The sequence below is a fragment of the Castor canadensis genome, chromosome 6 (assembly GCF_047511655.1).
Source record: "Castor canadensis chromosome 6, mCasCan1.hap1v2, whole genome shotgun sequence".
In the NCBI taxonomy this organism is placed as follows: domain Eukaryota; kingdom Metazoa; phylum Chordata; class Mammalia; order Rodentia; family Castoridae; genus Castor; species Castor canadensis.
The window spans coordinates 177,473,182-177,496,390 of record NC_133391.1 but is presented as its reverse complement, the minus strand read 5'-3'; the positions used below and the strand labels follow the sequence as shown (position 1 = coordinate 177,496,390).

Sequence of the window (23,209 nt, the reverse complement as noted above, 5' to 3'; positions counted from 1 at the left end):
ACAATATTCTAATGAAGAAATACATGAGTGAACTATTTTATATGTAGGAAGTATGTAGAGTCTTTTGTCTCTCTGAATCACTAGTTAAGCTGGGAGACGGGAACCAGAGTATATAGAAGCATAGATGATAATTTGAGGTAAGAGATGTCACAATTTATGAAGAAATGGAGACAAACCCTCTAGATTCTGATTTCACTGTCCTCTGTTCCAACTAGAACTCAGGAGAAAGGAGGTGAAAACAAAGATGTACAGCCTGCGGGAAAGAAAGGGTCATGCATACGAAGAGGTCAGCGAGCCCCAGGATGATGACTACCTCTGTAAGTCACCCTCTAGGCCTACTCATGCAGAGGGCTGTTACATTCTGGTATAATTATTCACTGGTCATTTGGCCTCCAAATTTCCCCCTTATTCTAGTGACTTAGAGTACAGAACTGAGGGGAAATGGCATGCATGCTATGCTATTTATGAAGGTTGTTAGACTTGGAAATGTACATATACCTTTCCTAATCCCTGCTGCTCTCATTTCAGATTGTGAGAAGTGCCAGAACTTCTTCATCAACAGCTGTGCTGCCCACGGACCCCCTACATTTGTAAAGGACAATGTGGTGGACAAAGGGCATTACAATCGCTCAGCCCTTAGTCTGCCCTCTGGGCTAAGAATCAGACCATCCAGCATCCCTGAGGCTGGGCTTGGAGTATGGAATGAGTCCTCTGATCTGCCACTGGGTCTGCACTTTGGCCCTTATGAGGGCCAGATCACAGAGGATGAAGAGGCAGCCAACAGTGGATACTCCTGGATGGTGAGAAATGCCTTCCTTTTCCCCACTCTCAGGATCCCTATGTCCCTTGCATCTCTGCAACATGCTAGGACACAGACAGGGACAACATAGTTACTTCTGTGGTCTTTACACAAACGTGGAACTCCTACTTCAATGTCAAAGGTAGTGAGTAGGAGCAGAATGATTCAGAGACAAAGAAGTGTATCCACCCATAAGGGGCCTCTGTTCTGACTGGAAAAATCTACTCAGACACGTAGAACACATCTGAGCGGCATCCTATGTGGTCACAGCTGGTGGTTGAATCCATGCAGGCTCAAAAGAGCATCAATAAAAGTAAAATAACATGATTCTGCTGATTATTACCCCAAAGCCTTTATTTTGTCTTTCCAAAACTCAGATCACCAAAGGGAGAAACTGCTACGAGTATGTAGACGGAAAGGATAAGTCCCAGGCCAATTGGATGAGGTAAGGTCAGTACGTTTCTGGGTTCTGGAAGGAATCTTTGTCCCTCATAAGCCTGATTCCCTTCCTTATCACACCTCCCTCAATGGTTTCTACGTGCTCTGTTCCTCTTTTGCTCTACACAATGCTCTTTCATATCATGAACATTCAGGAAAAAAATAAATAAAAATATAAATATTATAATTTATTTTTAGCAAAGCATGAATTTCCATGCTAGACAAAATTGGAACACTAGAGTAAGCCTTGAGGAGGCTGAGATTCATTGGCTACACTGGATTTATACTTGATTCAATATTTATAATGCATTTGTTGTATTTTCGTTCAGCAAATGGACTTTGTTACTTAAAAAGATCATACAACCCATGTCCTTGTGGAGGATATACTTCGACAAAAATGAAACATTTTATTATTGGAATATTTAACTATTATTTTCCCTTTTTTTCAAGAAGTACACTGTACCAACTCAACCTACAACAATGAGCCTTTAGTTTGTGAGGGAAGAAAATCTCCCTAGCCTCAGATACTACCTCTGGGTTCTGAGCCTGGGGAGAACCCTAACAGAGGGGCTGTGGGTCTGTATGCTCTGTGTCCCAGTCCTTTTCTGTGAGGAGTCGTTATTTCATCAAAGGACAGAGAATATGAATGAACTACTACTTCTCTGTTATGCTTCTAAGACAAATGAACCCTCTAAAGCTTCTATGGGAACTTGGGAGAGTCAGGTGCATGGTACCTGGACAGGTACTGCAGGAGGCCTCTCCAAAGAAAATGACTTGAGTATAGAATAATGGCTGAATGTAGAGTAATGTGTGCTAATCTAGAAACAGAGTATATGACCAAAACCAAGTTTGTGGTGTAAACCAGAAATTGATTTAGAGTTTAGAGAAGCTGGAGGTCACAGAATTTTATGACCAGTCAAAATTGGAGGAAAGTCTGGAATTGGGCTTTGAAAACTGTGCACTTAGCATTCTAGACTGGATGAGCACTGTAAGTAGGTTTAAGGAGTGCATATGCCCTTGTGAAAGAAATGCAAGTAAAAACAAGAGGTTCTGAAGCTGGGCAGGGGGGAGCGGGGAAGTGAAAGCATAGAGGCATTGACCACGAAGTAAAGGGATGGATGCAGGTATCTGGCAGAGAGTTAAAACTGGTGACCTGGTATTTTCTTCCCTTTGTCTGCTTCAACCCCAGGTATGTGAACTGTGCCAGGTTTGATGAGGAGCAGAACCTGGTGGCCTTTCAGTACCACAGGCAGATCTTCTACAGAACCTGCAGGGTCATCAGGCCAGGGTGTGAGCTATTGGTCTGGTACGGGGACGAGTATGGCCAGGAGCTGGGCATCAAGTGGGGCAGCAAGTGGAAGAAAGAGCTCACAGCAGGGAAAGGTGGGCCCCACTATGATTTCTTAAAAAGAATGAAAGAAAGAATTCTCCTTGGGAATTTTCAGGTTTCAATTTTTTTTTTTTTTCCATACTGGGGTTTGAAGTCAGGGCCTACATCTTGAGCCACTCCACCAGCCCTTTTTTGTGATGGGTCTCGCAAACTATTTGCCTGGGCTGGCCTCGAACTGCTTCAATTCTTAAGTAGAGTGAAATGCAGCCTAAAGTTAGTAAACTTTCAAGTCAGATACTTCTGAAATTAAAATTAATATTTTTAAATATTCATTTTGGTTTTATTTTTAAGTACTTTATGCACAAAATTTAGAGGCCAAAAAGAAATTCTCAAGAGCCTTACCTGCTCTCACTGAGCCAAGTTCTTTTTTTTTTTTATGATCATAGATATTTAAACTATAATTTTCATTTTTAGTAATCCAGGTTCTTCTGACCATTTCAATTCTTAATTTCTTCCATATTCCTAAATAATGTGCATATGTCATTATTCTTTGATCAACTAATTAATCATGCAAATTAATCATGCTCTGTGTCAGTAGGAAGAAGAACAATCAGAATCATGGCTTCTGATGCAGAGTACCTTGTCCAACCTGAATCCTATTTCCATTAGAACCAGGCATTCGAGAGTCCTCAATTAAATATGTCTTTTTGAATGGGGAGACTCAAATTTAAATTTACTTACAGATGCTGTCTTTAACCACACATTTACAGATCTTCAGGCTGGGTGGACACCAACTTAATAAAGCCCTTTTCTCTTAGGAAAAGTCACTAAGGACAATTCCATCTAAGTCATAAAAAATTGTCACTTCTCAATAGAATGAAAATCTGCAGACAGTGTATCAGGAAAGGTGCTCAGGGATCTGAGTGACATGAAGCATGGAAGAGGATGGTCAGGGAAAATAAGACATGGCTTGGAAGATACTTATAGTTTGTGGAGCGTGGTGACTACAGCTCCATCTATGTCAAGAGTGAAGCTGCTGATACTGGGAAGTCCCTAGTCTAGCTGACATGTAGAAAGGGTCCCTGATATAGGTTTTATGGATTTCTGCAGAAGACGTAGTGAATAAAGGCAGAATGGGAACACATGAAGACTGAATAGTAGGGTTATCATGAAGCAAAGCAAATGCCAGATATCTTGTCTACGTCTGCCCTGATCCAAAACTTCCTCTTTTAGCAGAACCAAAGTCAGACATCCATCCTTGTTCCTCGTGCTCCTTGGCCTTCTCCAGCCAGAAATTCCTCAGTCAACATGTGAAACACAGTCATCCCTCTCAGGTCTGCCCAAGAACATCTTCAAGAAAAAACTTCATACCAGGGGATCCCTGTCCAGTGAATGAGCTTCAGGAGCAGCAACATTCTAATCCACACAGCCAGAATGACATAGTAAGAGGTCAAGAGGTCAAAGAAAGGTCCAAACATACACATGAAAAGATAAGGCAGAGGGAGATTTCAAATGCCTTTTCTAGCCCACTCAAAGGACAAATGGGGAGTGTTGGGGAGAATGAGAAAATGATGAAGGAAAAGCTCAGAACAGACCAGAAAGTGAATCCAGATGGCACAAGCAAATTATTTGTGAGGGTAGGAATCTCAGGAATTGCAGGAGTCAAGAATGGAGGTGGTGGGCAAGATTTCAGTGATAAGTCAAGCCTCATCAAGCACCAGAGGACACACACAGGGGAGAAGCCCTATGTTTGCAGGGAGTGTGGGCGAGGCTTTGCAGTTAAGTCAAACCTCATCAAGCACCAGAGGACACACACAGGGGAGAAGCCCTATGTTTGCAGGGAGTGTGGGCGAGGCTTTGCAGTAAACTCAGGCCTCATCAAGCACCAGAGGACACACACAGGGGAGAAGCCCTATGTTTGCAGGGAGTGTGGGCGAGGCTTTGCACTTAAGTCAACCCTCATCAAGCACCAGAGGACACACACAGGGGAGAAGCCCTATGTTTGCAGGGAGTGTGGGCGAGGCTTTGCAGTAAACTCAGGCCTCATCGTGCACCAGAGGACACACACAGGGGAGAAGCCCTATGTTTGCAGGGAGTGTGGGCGAGGCTTTGCAGTTAAGTCAAACCTCATCAAGCACCAGAGGACACACACAGGGGAGAAGCCCTATGTTTGCAGAGAGTGTGGGCGAGGCTTTGCAGTTAAGTCAAACCTCATCATCCACCAGAGGACACACACAGGGGAGAAGCCCTATGTTTGCAGGGAGTGTGGGCGAGGCTTTGCACTTAAGTCAAGCCTCATCAAGCACCAGAGGACACACACAGGGGAGAAGCCCTATGTTTGCAGGAAGGGTAAGAAAGTCATTAGCAATAAAACCATATCTCAACAAACACAGGAAAACAAACTGTACATCCCTATACACCCCCTCTGTTATGCTTCAGAGGAAGCCTACTGACCTTTTACATTCCTCAAGAATGTAAAGTGATCAGAAATAACTGATTAAACAATTCCTCCACCTTTATGACAAGACATGAGGTTTAAACACAAAGGAGTTCCTTAAGTGTTCAGGAAATGCTCACTTGGTTCTTTCCCACACCACTCCCCTGCATGTATTTTTGGCTAACTGTTCTAATAAATTTTGTCTCCATACCAATCCAAAGCACAAGTCATGTATCTCATTCCCCTCCTTTATTGGTGAAAGCAGAAGAGTTCAGGAGTGCCTCAGGGAACTCATAATCTAAGCTCAGGTCTTCACAGAAATTCAACCCTTAGGAAGGTGTAAGCCTAGGGTCACTCCAGTTAAATTATTGGAACCTCGGGAGAGAAATATGGGATTTGAGAAAGGATTAAGAAAAGAGATTTCCTGTTCTGAAAAGTGAGGCTTCTCCCTGCTCTCTCCTTGCCATTCTCCTTCCTTGAATTCTGGCTTCTCTCCTGGTTTTCTCTAACCTCTGTAACCTCAGAGGTGAAAGCCAGACAAGGCTGTGTGTGTGTGTGTGTGTGTGTGTGTGTGTGTATGTGAGTATGTGTGAAAGAGAGACAGTACATGTTGACATGGGTGTGCATGTATGTGTTATGCATGCATGGGTTCATGGGCATGTATATCAGCTTATGTGAAAGGTTTTGGGGGGCCTACACATATGTGGGTAAGCACATGTGTATAGGTGCATTTGTGTGTGCATGTATTGATATGTCTACTTGGAGGTGCAAATGGAGAATGCACCCCATTCCTTCAGGGGAATCCTAGATCCTCACCCTCCTACAGAGAAACAAAAATACACAATGGAATATTATTCAGCTGTTAAGAATAATGAAGTCATGCTGTTTCCAGGAAAATGGATCAAATTACTGATCATCATGCTAAGCAAAATGAACCAGGCTCAGAAAGAAAAGTATTACATGTTCTCTCATATATGAAAAATATTTTTTTAAACTAACAGGAAAGTAGAGGGAGGAACTATTGGGTAGTAGGAAGTGGACCCATAGAAGTGAGAAGTGATAAGTATGGGTAATAAGGGGAATAAATATGATCAAAGTACTTACATACATGTATGAAAATGTCACAGTGAAATCTACTATTTTGTACAACTGATATACAGTAATGAAAACATAGAAAGTGTCTTTTAAACCAATTATAAAATACGTAAAATGATGTTGTATTTCTTATTAAAATCCACACACCGTCAAGACTCAACTCAGCTTAGGGAGGGCAGGGCCATTCTGGGGAGGGACCTTCATCCCCAGTCATGGCCCCCATTCCTGTGCTCCTGCAGGGGCTATTACCAGGCCTCCCTTTCTCACCCCAGCAGAAACAACTAGAATATGCCCAGGTTCCCTCCAAAGAAAGAGCTGAACAAGAGAAAGTATGGAGAAAAGGTCAAATGCTCTGGACATTTGGGGCATGGACCTTGCAGCCTATAAGGGACAATCAGCCATGGCCTTGGATCTGATGCTACTATTGAGGTAGATCTGGGTTCTCAGACTGTAAGGGCCCCAGGGCAGTATAATGAAGGGCCAAGACACAGAAGAAGGGATCTTGGATGCTTAGAGTCATCTCAGTTCCCCTCTCAGCCACACACCCATTCTTGACCCATCTGAGCCCCACTTCCCTTCCCTGTGATCTTTCAACTCAGCCTTTCAAGTACCACAACTACTTTCCTTGGCCCTCTTCCTAAATCAAAGGCTGTATTTGTGTTAGTCAGCTTTCTATCACTGTAAAAAATACTTTAGATAATGAAATTCTAAAGAGAAAAAAGGTATCTCAGTTTCAGAGTTTTCAGTTCATAGTCAGTTGGCCCCATATATGGGCCTGTGACAGCACAGGGTATCATGGCATGAGTGTGTGGCAAAGCAAAATAGTTCCTCATGGCCAGTAAGAAAAAGAGAAAGTAAGAGACGGGGGCCCCACAATCTCCTCCAAGGGCATGTCACCAGTGCCCCACAAACCTCCCACTCGTCCTCATCTCTTCTTCTTTCTTCTTCTCCTTCTCTTTCTTTATTCTTTCTTCTTTTTGAGTCAGAGTCTCACTATATAGCCCAGATTGGCTTTGAATTCTTGACCCTCCTATCTCAGCCTCCCACCTCACCTAGCTTGGGCTCCACCTCTTAAATTTTCTACCATTTCCCAACAACATCTAGTTAGGGACCAAGTCTTCAATGCATGGACCTCTGTGGGGTATTGAAGATTCAAACTATAGCAATATCTCTGCATGATTTCTCCCATCTTCAAATTTAGGATAGTCTTTTTGAATGTTGATATGGTTAGCAAGGTGGATTGGAGAAACAAATATGTTCAGTACAGAAATACTCAATGCATTAGTTTACTAGGGCTGACATAACAAAGTACTATTATGTGCATGGGTTAAAATATAAAAGTTCATTAGCTCACAGTCTGGAGATTAGAATTTTGAAATAAAGGTGTCAATAGGGCCCTGTTCCCCTTCAGTCCCTGGGAAGGGAACTTCCAGCTTCTGGTGGCTTATAAGCAGTCTTTGGTGTTCCTTGGCTTTTAGTACTAAGGAAGAAAATGATCCAATGGCATTTGTTAAAGCATTGTAAGGAAGACTTTATTCAGGATCACCCTGATAGGTACAGGTGTTAACAGCACGGGTTTAGTTTGTGATCTGACAACTTCCTATTCTTTGTGTCCAATGGGAAATAATCCTTCGGAGGATACGTGGGTGTAAATGAGGTTTATTAAAAACTAGGGAAAGGGAAATACAAATGGGAGCATGGTGGGACGCAGGTGGAGTCTACCAGCAGAAAGAGAGAGCTTCTCTTATTAGGTACTTTTCAAACTTAGACTAATCTATGGGAACAGAGGAACAAGGTGAATTCCATCCAATAATCAATGACTGGGGAGGGGCATGGGAGGTTCCCAGCCAGGTGCAGGGGGTCTGGGACATCCCTGGGCAACCTACATATGAGTCCTGAACTTTCCCTATATCTAGCCTGCCTCAGAGGGACCACTGCATGGGACTTTTCAAGGCAGGAGAGGGGCAGTTCACTTGATACAACATGGCTTGCTCCCTAGTGCCCTCTCCAGCTCTAATGCAGTGTGAATACATGGAGGGAGTAAGGGGCAAGAGAGAAGGAGCCATTTGGAATCAGTCCTTGAAAATTTTATGCATGTCTTATCCAACTAATATCAGAGTTTTCCTTTTAACTTTGTTGCCCAGAGTTTCTATGGTATAATATAAAATAGATGTTTGTTCTTCATCCCTAGTTGCTGACACACAGCTCCTAAAACCCTTGTAATGTCTTCTATATGGTAGTGAAATCTTTGGTGCTGTGGTCCCTAGACAGCTTCAGAATGCAGACTGGCCACAAAAAGAACAAGTATAATTACAAGATTGGGACTTTTAGCCCCAGTTCCCAACCTCTGAGGAGGGGAGAGAAGCCGGAGGTTTAGTTCAGTCATCAATGGTCAATGACTTAATCAGCCATGACCATGTAATGAGACCTCCATAGAACCCTTAAACAACAAGGTTTGGATCACTTCTGGGTTGGTCATCACATCAAGAAGGTGCTGAGAGGGTCTCCCATAGAGAGAGCATGAAGCTCTCTCACTCCAACTTTGCACTGTGCATCTTATAACACATTAGTAATCATAAGTAACTTCCCTGAGTTCTGTGAGTCATTCCAGCAAGTATGGAATCTGTATGGGGGCCATGGGAACCCTGAATTTGTAACCAAGCCAGACAGTTGTGCAGATAACTGAGGACCCATGACTTGTAACTAGTATCCAAAGTGAGTTAACCTGTGAAGTCCATGGTAATTCCAGATGATCTGTCTATTTTAGAGGTCATCTAATTGTAGGACACTTGGTGTTCCTTTCAATTTATTTCATCAGTGTTTTATAGCTTCCATTGTAGAGTCCTTTTCATCTTTTTAAATTTATTACTAAGTATTTTTGTGGCTACTGTAAATGGTATTGTTTTCTTTTTCTTTTTGCAGTACTGGGGTTTTCAACTTAGAGTCTTGTACTTGCTAAGCAAGTGCTCTATCACTTGAACCACGCCTCCAGCCCTGGGATTGTTTTCCTGATTTTTTAAAACCTAGTTTATTATTAGTGTTTTGAAAGGCTTAATGTTATTTTTCTATCCTGCAAATTCACTGAGTTTTCTTACCAGTTCCAATAATTTTGGGTGGAGTCTTTAGCTTTTTCTTTATACAAGCTCATGTATGCAAACAGGAATAGTTTGACTTCCTCTTTTCCAATTCCTATCCCTTTTTTCTTTCTCTTGCATAATTGTTCTAACTAACAGTACTGTGATGAATACAAGTAGGGACTGTGGGTATACTTGTCTTGTTCCAGATCTCCAGGTCATATATGGCCTTCACTGTATTGAGGTAGGTTCCTTCTATACATAATATGTTGAAAGTTTTTTAGCATGAAGCAATGTTGAATTTTATCAAATGCTTTTTCAGCATCCATTAGGATGATCACATATTTTTGTCCTCCATTCTGTTGTTAAGGTATATCACATTTTTTGATTTGCATATGTTGTACAATCCTTGCATCCATGGGACAAATCCCACTTGATAATGATATATAATTTTTTTCTGATTTTTTTGGCAGTACTGGGATTTGAATTAAAAGCCTCATAACTGCTAGGCAGGCACTCTACCACTTCAGCTACTTCTCCAGTCTGAAAGATAATCCTTTTAATGTAATGTTGGATTTGGTTCTGATAGTATTTTGTTGATGATTTTTACATCCATATTCATTAGGTATATTGACCTGCAGTTTTCTTCTTTTGTTTTGTCCCTCTCTAGTTTGTGTATCAAGGTAATTGGACTTATAGAATGATTTTTTTAAAAAATCCCAACCTTTCAATGTTTTGGAATAGTTTGAGATATAGCATCATCTTTAACTTCTAGATGTTAAAGCATTTCTTGTAAGGCCAGTCCAAGGGTGATGATCTGATAAAGTTTTTGCTGATTTGATAAAGATTTTATTTTTCCTCCATTTCTGAAGGGTAGATTTGTTGGGCTTGCTATTCTTGGCTGGTAGGGGGTTTTTTCTTTCAGCATTCTGAATCATTTCATCATATTTTATCATGGCATGCAAGATTTCTGCTCAGAATCTGTTGTTAATCTAATAGGTATCCTCTTTTGTGACTTGATGCTTTTTTTCTTGCTGTTTTCAGAATTCTTTTACATTTTGCCTTTTGATAGTTTAATCATAATGTGCCTTAGAGGGGACCTCTTTGGGTTAAGCCTAGTTGGAGTTTTTTGAAACTCATGGATTTAGATGTCTATATTTACAAAATAGACGGCTATTGTTTTGTTAAATATGCTTTCTGTGTTTTCTCCATCTTTTCTCCCTGTGGAACTCCCATAATGTAAAAATTTATTTGCCTAATGGTATCCTATATGCTTTCTTTCTCCTTCTTTCCTTTTCTTCTTCTTCTTCTTCTTCTTCTTCTTCTTCTTCTTCTTCTTCTTCTTCTTCTTCTTCTTCTTCTTCTTCTTTTCTCCTTTTCTCCTCCTCCTCCTCCTCCTCCTCCTCCTCCTTCTCCTCATCCTCCTCCTTCTTCTTCCTCCACTTGGTTAATTCAAAAGACTTGTCTTGAGTAAGGTTCACAGTAAGATGGCTACAGGGGAACATCACTGGATATTCTTCCTCATGGACACATCATATTGAATAGCTTTCCCTACACCTGATTCCCTGCAGAACTGCTGAGATGATTAGAGCTAGAGGTGAAACAGTTTTGAAACCAACATCTCACAAGATGCCAATAACAAGGATCCCTGTGGTCCAGGAAGAGAAGCAGCAGCTGTTAACATGAGTGAGGAGGCCGCAGCATGCAGCCCAGGGCAATGAAATCCAGAGCACAGCCTAGGGCAAAGAAGCAGCAGTAGGCATCCCAGGGCGGAAAATCCACTGCGGCACTGAGTACAGAAGCTGTAGAGGGTCCAGTGCACAGTCTCTAACATGACAGAGAATCAGGTGAGAGGAATGCAGGATGCAGACCCATCTGAATGTAAGTCCTCCCCCAACAAAGGATAGAGCCCTTAGGACTGGCAGGGCACTGCTGCTAGCCACAGCCCCATCTAAGAAATTGCAGTGATGTGCATCTTTGTTGGGAGCTGCCTTGCTGTGCTTCACATCCTATGGTAGAGGCATGCCACTGAAGGATTGCATCCAGATTACAATGACAGTCTTTAAGGACTCAGGGACTTGGGAGAGGGGGAAGCTACAAGTTTGGGGGTGGTGTAAGACTGGTAGGTTTAGGGCCTAAACTCCAGAAGCCATATTCAGGTTTCAAAATTCTACCCTCTACCACAGCACTGGAAAAGGAGCATAAAGCTGTGAACAGACAACATTCCAGAGTCAAGTATCTGACTAAAATGCCATCTAGTGGACTGAAAAACTAAGACTTGTTGGGGGAAAGAACACCTGCTCAGGAGAGCTTTATAAAATTATGACTTTTTTTGATACTAATTTGTTTTTGTCACTGTTAAGCTTGGGTGATCAGGTTTTTCAGGAATTTGCATTATTTTAGTCCTGCTTTCTCCCCTTCCTTTTCTCTGCAGTCATCATATGAGCCAGGAAACCTGCCTTTCAGTATTCAATCATAAATCATGTCTTCTCCTCCTTCCCTTTCCTATCACCCTTCCCCATTTGGTCTACAACTAAAACTACACTCTACCTCATATTTTCTTCTATCTCTGTGAACCCACCCACAATCCTCCTTTGTTACCTATACTTTTAGCTGGTAAATAGATTGACAAATCATCTTTTGAGGTGGGGTTGTTTCTGTTTGTCTGTCTGCTCAATTTTCTCTACTTCTCTTCCACCTCACTCCCTCAACACAATATTAACTAGATCTCTTCTACCTATCTCACTCCACTCCCTCATTAACCACTTCTATTAAGCTTAGCCACTACCACTTTGTCCCTTATTAAACTACATACATGCATCATTCATTAGAGGCATTGCTCCCATCTTCTTATTAGCATCCTGATTACCTTAGGTATTCCTAGATCATGAAGATTCATCTTTGCTCCTATATACCTCTAAAGACACTGTAGACACTGGTTGATTTTCTTTAAGGATTGCTGTACCCTCAAGTCCACAGAGCTGTGATAGCTTTAGCAGTCAAGCTTCCCCTTCCTGTGTGGTGTAAGGGGCAGTACCCAGCATCTTAAGAACTGGATGTTTGACTACTGAGCCACACGTCTCCAGTCTAGTGACAAGAAAATACACCATGACCCAGCCACTACCCAGTCCTAAATAATCTTTGGGAAATCCCCAACTGCAGGGACACAGACCAACCAAAAACGACCCCAGAAGCATAAATCTCAATGTAGAAACATGAAGAAACAAGGCAATAGCTCTCCATAAAAAGCCCAAGACTCCACAATAAAGGACTTAAATAATAGTGAAGAGGAAGAAATCTCAAAGAACAAATTCCTAAAAACAATGACAAGAATGATAAATGAGTTCAAAGAGGAGATGCATAAGCAAGTGAATGAATTCAAAGAGGATACAAATAACAAACTGAATTCAAAAAAACAGATGGAGGAAATAAAGAAGATACTGAAGGATATAGAAGAGGAATTCAATAGAGATATAGAAATCCTGGAAAAATCAAATTAAAACCTTGGAAATGAAAAGTTCAATATCCCAAGTAAAAACCTCAATCGAAAGTCTGACTAACAGAGTCAAGCAGATCTAAAACACAGTATCAGGGATTAAAGATAAAGTACAGTAATAAGATCAATCAGTCAAAGACAATGAAAAATACACAGAAAACATGAATAGAACATGCAAGACCTCTGGGACACCATCAAAACATCAAACCCAAGAATCATGGGTATGGGAGGAGAAAAACTATAAACTAAAGGCATAAATAACCTACTTAATAAAATAATAGCAGAAAATGTCCCCAATCTCAAAAAGGAAGGGACATCCAGGTATAGGAGGCTTTTAGAACACCAAATAGGCAGATTCAGAAAGGAACTCAGACATATTATAATTAAAGTATTAAATATTCAGAACAGAGAAAGAATATTGAAAACTGCAAAAGAGAAGATACAGGTCACATATAAAGCCAAACCCATCAGAATGAACAGATTTCTCAACACAAACTAAATGCAAGGAGGGCATGAAATGATATATTTACAGACCTTAAAGAAAATAATTACAAATCTATACCAGTCTGTCCAGCAAAATTAAACTTCATAATTGCAGGAGAAATAAAAACCTTCCAGAATAAACTAAATCTAAAAGCATTTATAAACACCAAACCAGCACTGCAGAAAAATACTTTAAGAAATCCTAAACACAGATGAAGAAGACAGATGCAGTTAGGAAAATGGAAGAAAGAATAAACCCCAGTAGCCAAGTAGATAAGGAAACAAGGAATAGAGGGAAAGTAAACATCAGAAACACAACAAGCTGGGCACTGGTGTCTCACACCTATAATCTTAGCTACTCAGGAGACAGAGATCAGGAGGATTGTGGTTCAAAGCCAGACCGGGCAAAGGTCACAAGTCCCTATCTCAAAAAAACTCATCACAAAAGAGGGTTGGTGGAGTGGCTCAAGGTGTAGGCCCTGGGTTCAAACCCCAGTGCCGCCAAAAAAAAAAAAAATCAACAAAATGACTGGAAATAATACATAACTTTCAATATTAATACTGAATATGAATGGCCTCATTTCTCCCAATCCAAAAACATAGAAGGGCAAATTGGATTAAAAAGCAACACCTGACCATTCTTTGCTTACAAGAAACACATCTCACTGACAAAGACAAATATTGGTTTACAGTGAAAGAGTGGAAAAAGATCTTCTAAGCAAATGGACTCCAAAAAACAGGCAGGAGTTAACTTCACTCATACCAGATAAAACAGAGTTCAGACCAAGGTTAAAAGAAATGAATGACGGAGGGGATGAATTTAACTAAGACATACTGTAACACTTTTGTAAATGTCACAATGTACCCCCAGTAGAACAAAAATATGATAATTTTTTTTAAATAATAAAAACAAAATTAGAAGAGACAATGAAGTTTACTTCATATTAATAAAGAAAATAATCCATCAAGAAAAAATAACAATTCTTAACATATATGTGCCAAACATGTGCCCAACTACATTTAAAAAAAAGACTACTAGATTCAAAAGCACAGACAGACTCCAACACAAAAAATAATAGTGAGATACTCCACTCTCATCTGTAGATAGGTCATCCAGACAGAAAATCATCAAAGTTCAAAATTCAGCATCCTTATCAAAAAAAACTGAAGAAACTAGGAATAGAAGGAATGTGCATCAACATAATAAAGGCTACATATGACAATCCTATAGCCAACATCACACTAAATGGAGAAAAACTATTTCCTCTAAAGTCAGGAATGAGACAAGAGTGTCACTCTCTCCACTCTTATTCAATGTAGTACTTGAATTCTTAGTGAGGTATAAGATGGGAGAAAGAAAAGAGGTTGAAATAGGGAAGGAAGAAGTCAAATTACCCCTATTTGCAGATAATATGATCTTATACCTAAAATACTCTGAAAACTCTAGCAAAAAAACAACTTATCAAAAAAACACTATCAAAAAAGTAGCAAGATACAAAATCAATATACAAAACTCAGTAGCTTTTCTTTACTAACAATGAACAAAACTGAGAAAGAAATTGGGAAAACAATCCCATTCACAATAGCTTCAAAAAAATACAATGTCTAGGAATAAATTTAATAAATTAAGTAAAAGACCCCTAAAATTAAAACTATAAATCAGTGAAGAAATCAAAGAAGACATGAGAAGATGAAAAGACCTCTCATGCTCGTGGATTGACAGAATCAATAATGTGAAAATGGCTATACTAGTACTGAAAGCAATCTATGTATTCAACGCAATCTCCATCAAAAATCCAATAACATTCCTCACAGAAATATAAAAATAAATCCTACAATACATTTGGAAGTACAGAAGACCTCTAATAGATAGTCAAGGTAATCCTGAGCAAAAAGAGAAATGCTGGAGGTATCATAATAACTGACTTCATACTATACTACTAGTAAAACCAGCATGGTACCATAAAAGCAGGCACAAATCCAGGCTCACACCTGTAATCCTAGCTACTCAGGAGACAGAGATCAGAAGAATTGTGGTTCTAGGCCAGCCTGGGCAAAAAGCAAGACCCTATCTCATAAATACCCAACACACAAAAAAAAAGGCTATTGGAGTGATTAAAGTATAGAGTGCCTGCAAACATGAGGCCCTGAGTTCAAACCCCAGTACCAGGGGGAAAAAGCCCACAAAGACCAGTGAAACAGAATAGAAGACCCCAAGATAAATCCACAGAGCTACAGCCATTTGATTTTTGACAAAGGAGCCCAAAACATAAGTTGGAAAAAAAATAGCCTCTTCAATAAATGGTGTTGGAAAAACTGGATATCCACATATAGAAGATTAAAACTAGATCCTTAGCTCTCACCCTGCACTAATATCAATTCAAAGTGGATCAAAGACCTTAATATAAGACCTAAACTGCAAAACTACTGCAGGGAAGAACAGAAAACATTGTAACATATAGACATAAACCATAACTTCCTGAATAGAGCTCCAATAGTTCAGCAAATAAGAGAAAGGATTGACAAATGGGACAACATAAAACTAAAAACTTCTGTACAGCAAATTAAACAGTTATGAGACTAAAGAGATAACCTACAGAGTGGTAGAAAATCTCTGCCAGCTATACATTTAACATGGACTTAATAACTAGAATATATATGGAGCTCAAAAATTAAACTCCCAAAGAATCAATAACCCAGTTGATAAATGGGCAAAGGAACTGAGCAGATAATTTTCAAAAGGAAAAGCACAAGCAGCCAATAAATACATGAAGAAATGTTCAACGTCCCTGGGCAAAGGAAATACAAATCAAAATGACATTGAGATTTCCATTCACTCCAGCCAGAACAGCTTTCATCAAGAACACAAAGTACAACAGATACTGCCAAGGATGTGGGGGCGGGGAATGTATACTCTGTTGGTGGGAATGTAATTAGTGCAAGCACTATGGAAAGCACTATGGAGGTGCCTCAGAAAACTAAAAAATAACATGTAATCCGGAAACACATCTCCTGGGCATATATCTGAAAGAATGTAAGTAAGGATACAATAGAGACACTTGCACACTTGCTTACTACAGCACTGTTCACAATTGCCAAGCTATGGAAACAGCCCAGATGCCCTGAATGGATTAAGAAAATGGATAAAGAAAATGTGGTATATATACACAATGGAGTATTATTCAGGCACAAAGAAGAATAAAATGTAGTTTGCAGTAAATAGATGGAACTGGAGATTATCATGTTAAGCAAAGTAACACAGGAAAACAAAGGTCATGTATTTTCTCTCATATGTGGAAGCTAGACCTAAAAGATAAAAGTATACAGAAATACATACATGATCATATGTACATATGCCTAGAGAGAACATATTTGTAATAATGGGACTGTTGGAGAGGACTAGGGGTAGGTGGGAGAAGAAAAGAGAATGATAGAAAGCAAATAAATATCTAAATACATTGCATCTGTATGAAGATGATATAACAAAATGTCCAGAAAGCTGTTGAAAAACAGGGAGAGAGGGAGTAAGGCAAAGAGAGAGCAATAGAAGGGATTAATCTGATTAAAGTAAAATATATACATGAGTGAAATACCACAGCAAAACCCCTTTGAACAAAGAATATACACTTAAAAATGAAGGACGGGAACATAAAACAGGTACCATTGGGAGTGAGTGGGTACTGGTGTGGCGGTGGGGAGTGGAGACGGCAAAGGAGAGGGTATAGTTGATGTACTTAATATACTTGCAAGAAAATAGAATGCTGAAATTGTTGAAATTGTTTCAAGAAGAGAGGAGAGGGATGAGGGAGAATGATGGAGGGGGTGAACCTAACCAAGGTACATTGCAAGTATTTATGAAATGTCCCAATGAAATACCTTGTACAACTACTATAAAAATGTCTTTAAAAGACCCATCTCCATGTTCAGAAAATTTTTCTTATGCTTTATCTAGTCTATTGTGACTCCCAACTATATTTTTAAATTTCATTCATTGAATTATTCAGGTGGAAGATTTCTGTTTGGTTCATTTTATGATACCTATCTCTGTTGAATTTCTCATTTAACCATGAATGGTTTACCTTATTTCAGTGACTTGCTTGTTTGTATTCTCTTGAATATCACCAAGCTACCTTAAGCCAATTATTTTGGATTCATATTCTGACATTTGATAAATTCCATTTTCTTGGGGGTCTGTTACTGGAGAATTGTGTTTACTGAGGGGCTATTATGTTTTCTTGTGTCCCTACATTAATCCCTGTACATCTAGACAAAAGCTTACTTTCCTAATAGAAGAACACTGACTTTTTAGACTCCAGCACAGGGACATCAAAAAGAGAGAGAAATCAAAAGATTGGTGGCTGAGACATCTAGGAAACTTGTGCACCAAAAGCAGGAGAAATTACAAGCCAAATAAAAACTATTGTTTATAGCATATTTGTAGATAGCTCTAGAAATAAGTAAAACTAAGTACCCAAAAGAAAAGTTGGCAAAGCCATAAAGAAATAATTTATGGAAGAAATGTCACAATTCATCAAGTCCTGAGGAAGTCCAGGCTCTTGGTGATCAGAGAAGCACAAGGTAATGACAACACACACCTTTGGCCTATTAGCAAGCAGAAAAAATACAGAAGTTAATATTTAGAAGGGGGATACAGGGTTCACGGTCAGAGACATTGGAATGATGTCTCTGGAGAGGGGCCGAGTGTGTTCGGAGGTCCCCACTTTGAGTGGGTATGGGTATGGTTCTGCTTGTTAACTGTAAAAACATCTTCTAACTAGTAAAATCAGAGAAGAAACTCTTAAAGAGGCAGGCATAAAAATAAAACTTATTTTCTGGTCTATGGCAGCATGAACTTACTGCACTGTAAATTCTTATGACTAAAACACAAGAATGCTGAAGAAACCTTAGTGTGCAAGGGGTGTGACGCAGTCAGAGTGCACACACATAGCCTCGGGCGTAGGCTTACTGAAGACAATCATTGGCCTGCCACTGCTCCATTGACTCCTGGGAAGCTGGTGAGGGCTGGTGGAATGCATATAGGTACATATGGTATCGAATAGTAGATTTTCAGGTGAGCCACATAGACTCACCACAGGACTAAGGACTAAGCCACTTCAAGGGCAGGGTTACACAGACATAAGCAGAGGAAGCTCATCTGCCTGTGCCATCAGGCCCTGGGAGCTACCTCGTCCACTGCCCAGGACAGCCTGGAGGTTGTGCTGCCAAGGGCTCAGGGAGGCAAGGCTGTGATTGTCACATTTAATTCACAGCTAAGTTCCTCCTCTGACTTTGCCCAATGTCCAGAAATGATTTATTTTTGTTTTACAGGTGGGAGAGCAACAATAGTTTGGCAGAATATTGAAATGCTGGGTGTGGCATATCTCATTATAACTGAAACCTTTCTACTGATCCTGGGAGACTCCAGTTCCCAGATTAGCTGCTGAGAGCTCACTGTGAGGATGGGCCTGAGCTCACTCAGCAGCCAAGCAGCTGGGAACAGTGAGGCCTCTGACTCCTGTTGAGTGAGAAAGCTGTTGCTGGATATTGTCCTTGACACATGAGTAACAACCTCAGTGCCCCATTCAGAGGAGACATTGACTTGGGAGAAAGACTTGCAACCTGGAATGTTCAAAGATGGGAACTCTTCAGAACATGTTCAGACTCCTAACATCTGGTCTCATTTGGCAGCAATCACAAAGCAGGCAGAGGCTGACCACCTAAACCAAGTGAGTTCTGTGTTATTCCTTTTGAAACCTTTGATGTGTGCTCCACTTTGGAATATTCTTGCATAATTCATTCATAATATGTGCCTTACTGTGACAGCACAGTTGACATCATCAGCTTTCATCTAGACATACTGCTCTGACAGTCTTAATTTCTAATAAAAAGAGTCTGACAAAACTCAACTCCCTTTCATGATAAAAACACAATGGGCTAGGAATAGAAAAGAACTGCTTAAGCCACACATGAGAAACCACAGCAAACCACATTCACTGGTGAAAGACTAAGTGTTTTTCTTCTAGGATCAGGGACAAGATGAGGATGTCCTCTCACCAATTTTATTCAATGTAGTGTTTAAAATTCTTTTGAGAGCAATTATGCAAATAATAACAACAATAATAATAAGTGAAAGGTATCCATATTGAAAAAGAAGAGGCAAAACTGTTTCTGATAATCACATGATCCCACGTCAGGCCATTTCTGCTGCTATGACAAAATGCCACAGATTGTACAATTTATAAACAATAGCAGTTCATTTGGATCATGGTTCTAGAGGCTGGGAAACCAAAAGTATGGTTTGTGCATGGAGAGCTCAGGTGCCATTCCCCTCCACCCATTACGCATTCATTCACTGGACATCGCTGCCAGCCCTGATCTGTCTGTGGCCACACTCAGAAGATGCTATGTGCGGTTCAAGGACTGCAGAGGTGGAGGAAGCAGAGTGTGTATGATCTCAGCCTGTATCTAGGAGTCAGGAGACAGTGGTCTGCTCCAAGCAGTGGATTTTGCACATTGTATTTGTCCATTTTCCATTGCTACCACAACACACTCAAGGCAAGGTAACTTGTAAAGAAACAAGATATATTTAGATCACAGGTTTAGAGGCTCAAAGTCCAAGATTGGAGGCTGTGAGTCCAAGATGGTCCTCACAAGAGGCCCATCTGTTGGGCCTCTGGTGAGGGTATTGTGAAGAATGGCATGGGGAAGACCTATGGTAAGACAGGAAGCCAGAGGAAATCAGGGACAAGGTTCACGCTTCTATAATAACCCACAGTCTTGGAACTAAGTGGCTCCTCCAGACCAGCATTAATCCCTTCCAAAGGCCCTCATGATCTGGTCACCTCTCATCAGGCCTCTTCGAGGGACACACTCAAAGCATATGCGAGCCACAACACGTGTGTCCAGCCTCACATCAGGGGAAATTTATCTGACAGGGCTTGAGCTCCCAGCCAACATGAGTCCTCATGACATGGTAGGAAAGAAACTAAGTAGTCAAGGGACTGACCTCAGCAGTGGGACCTAAAAGACCATGTCAACTATGTCCAGCATGGAAACAAGGGCTGAGCTGACTACAAATTCAGGTCCAGGGGAGCAAACCCAGTACTGGACAATGATACTGTTGGGGTGTACTTGGGTAAATGATTGCCACACAGTGAGTCCATAATGTGGCAGGAGGGGGTGTGAGGGCTCACAGCCACCCAGGGGCAACCCACAACACCCCCACCCTGACCCTGCCCAGGACCTACAAGAACAACATTGTCCTTGGGTGGATGGTTGGCCTTGGGTTTTCTTACTGCCCAGAACTTTCTGCCAGACCAAAATCTGTCCTTGGGCCTTGCCCCACTGGCCCAGCTCTGCAGGGTCAGCTCAGGTTTTCTCTCCCTGGCTCCTTTGGGCTGAGCAGATGCTAGGCAAGAATTTCACCACTGTTGACAAGGGGACCCAGTGATATCCCAGATCTTAGTGTCCAGTGTGGGGAGGGGATGGCCATTCAGGAAGGATACTGGGCAGCATCTGTTGCCATAGCACCGGCAGATATGGGCCAACATCCTTCCTAGATGGTCAGAGGCTTTCCCATGTGGGCTTTATGTGCCAGCACCACACAATGGCTCACCTCAGGGCCTCCTGGAACAGCACATTCTTCAGCTTCCTCTAAGACCTAGTATTCCAAAAGCATCTGTAGCCCAGGCAGAATGCAGGCCAAAAGATGTGTATTATATTTATCAGAGCAAAATTTAGGGAAAATAAGTATCAGAAATAAAGAAATCTGTGTGAAGAGATTCTAGTGGCACGGGATAAACTTGGAAACAATGTTCTGTCACCAATAGTTGATGAGCATCTCTAGGAGATCCTTGAGTGAGAAAGGCTCTCATTTCAGCCTTTCAGGTTCCTGTCTCTGAGTGCAGAATAAGAATTTTCAAGCAGAGAGGCAGGCTAAGAGACAAATAGAAATATATTCAGCAAACAGAGCAAAAAGAACAGATGTGCCTCATGGGCAAGGCACAAGTGTGTAAGAGAGGACAGTACACACTCAGACATGAAAAGAGGCACACTGAGTGTTCTAACACTAAGGTAGTTATACTGGGTAAAATGGGGCAGGATGCGAGAGGTATACTAATTAAACAGTCCCAGGCAAAGTGTGTCCTGGTTGGTCATTATCTCCATTCTGGTTCTGTGAGGGGTTCCAGAGGAGTTGTTATCCTTATAGTAACCTGAAGAGAGCAACCTCGTCTTCATAAGATGATTACTCCTTTTTCAGGGTGCAAGTTCATCATCATAGATAATTGTCCTCACTGGGGGATGGTCTATTCTGCAAGGTTCTGCTGTTCCTTGTGGATAGTATCAGTCCTTTGTCATAAAGATGTCAATCAGTCCTGCCATTACCAGTATCCAAGGTGACTGAATGAGAGAGACCTTGCAAAGGAGACAGATGCAAAATGGAGGCAGGAGTGTCAGGTTTTTATCCTGCTTTTAGTTAACTTGTTAGCCAAAATGAGGAATCAGTGCTTTTTTAGCAAAAGCAGTTTCTAAGTGCCTGTTATAATTCCTCCCTTTGTGTTTGAACATTCCTCAATCTTAAGGGAACTAAGGTGTCAGCCAACCTGGCTTTGTAGTTTCCCTGCCCTGTGATAAACTAGTACATGAGAAGAGGATAATTTGTAATAGCTGAAGTATGTAAGTTAAATAGGCAATTGTTTGTCTAAAAGTAGCAGCACTATTGTAAAGCAAAACACAAGAGAAAGCCAAAGTCAGAAGACATCCAATTAAGTAAGTTGCATAAGGGATCCTCTTTTTTAAAAAAGAAACTTCATGATTATGGGCTACTAAAATATGTCTGGAGTTAGTGAAAATAATCATTTTCTTATTTCTACTTAAATAGAAGGCCTTTGTCAAATGTATGTGTTCATCTTTTGTGTACGGGTATCTGGTGGAAAGACTTGCCATGGTCAGTACTCATGTCTGAGAACATTTGCTTTGTGACCTCTTCATTTTACTTGATTTTAGAAAGTCTGCCACAAGTGACTCCATTTTAGTTTTTCTTGGTTTCTTGAGACAGGCTTTCATTATTCAGTCCAGGTTGGTCTCAAACTCACTATGTACCCCAGGCTGGCTCCTATAAGAGCCTCCCAAGTGCTGAGATTACAGATATATGTCACCATTTTGATTTTGACAATCCCTGCCACCTTGTCTTTGAACAATTGGTTTGAAGACATCACTGATTAACCATCCTGTAGTTTAGCTTTTATTGACACTTGTTGCTGTGATGAGCTTTGTCCCAATTAGTCTGATTTGATCCCACTTCAGGGGGATAGAGACAGGCAGCTAGGAGTCGGGGCCAATAAGACCCTTTCGGGGCAAAATTAAGCAACTAAAAAGTTTAGAAGGAGGGGCTCTTAGGCTGAGTTTACCTGGGGTCTATTTTTAAGTTTAGTTTTATTTATCCTGAAGGTGATGTCTTAGCTTCTCAAATTACTACTCATGTTATTTTTGCTAGAAGTTGTACTGTAGAATACCAACAGACAACATTTACAAAATTTTACAAAGAAAATACACAGCATGCCAAGGGCTGGGATTACAGGTGTGTATGACACCACACCTAGCTTAAAAATTTATTAATAAAAAACCCCCCTCCACTTGTACCTAAGACAAAGGGGTAGAGAACATACTTAAACCCATCTGCAGGCAGAGATCTTGGGATGACAGTGGTGAGGCTCAGTCCAAGTCCAAAGGCCTGAGAAACTTGAACTGCTGGTTCAAGACCTGTATCTATAGGTCAGATCTTAAAGTTCTGATGTCAAAGAGGAAAAGAAAGCAGATTCACCTATCCTCCGTCTTTTTGTTCTGCCAGGGTTATAGCTGTCTGTACAGTGCCTTCTCCTAGGGCAGATCTCCCCAACTCAGCCACCCACTCACAAGCCACGCTGCTTTGGCAACTCCGTGGAACACACCCAGAAGGAATACTTTACCAGCCTTCTAGCTGTTCCAGTCAAGTTAACTGCTAAAATTAACATGACACTGTCCAAAATGAAGCACAGAATAAAAGAAACACACACAC

At 40.9% G+C, this 23,209-nt stretch overlaps 2 protein-coding genes across 2 annotated transcripts; both read left to right on the top strand.

The window, feature by feature from the left end:
* Nucleotides 1-229: 229 nt before the first annotated feature.
* On the top strand, nt 230-2,874 carry LOC109702113 (histone-lysine N-methyltransferase PRDM9-like). Its single transcript, XM_074077801.1, has 4 exons — nt 230-317; nt 529-800; nt 1,177-1,244; nt 2,427-2,874. Exons 1-4 carry the CDS (start codon nt 245-247, stop codon nt 2,737-2,739), a joined length of 726 nt encoding a protein of 241 aa, XP_073933902.1. The 5' UTR covers nt 230-244; the 3' UTR covers nt 2,740-2,874.
* Nucleotides 2,875-3,185: 311 nt separating this feature from the next.
* Nucleotides 3,186-5,387, top strand: LOC109702114 (uncharacterized). Its single transcript, XM_074077888.1, has 2 exons — nt 3,186-3,202; nt 3,757-5,387. The coding sequence occupies exons 1-2, from the start codon at nt 3,186-3,188 to the stop codon at nt 5,018-5,020; spliced, it is 1,281 nt and encodes a 426-aa protein (XP_073933989.1). The 3' UTR covers nt 5,021-5,387.
* Nucleotides 5,388-23,209: the final 17,822 nt, after the last annotated feature.

What these genes read in the sequence shown, in the direction of transcription:
- LOC109702113 (XM_074077801.1), top strand. Translation starts at nt 245, where the DNA reads ATGTACAGCCTGCGGGAAAGAAAGGGTCATGCATACGAAGAGGTCAGC. An exon ending in ACAGTGGATACTCCTGGATG is followed by an intron (nt 801 to 1,176) that starts GTGAGAAATGCC and finishes TCCAAAACTCAG; the next exon opens with ATCACCAAAGGGAGAAACTG. An exon ending in TCCCAGGCCAATTGGATGAG is followed by an intron (nt 1,245 to 2,426) that starts GTAAGGTCAGTA and finishes CTTCAACCCCAG; the next exon opens with GTATGTGAACTGTGCCAGGT.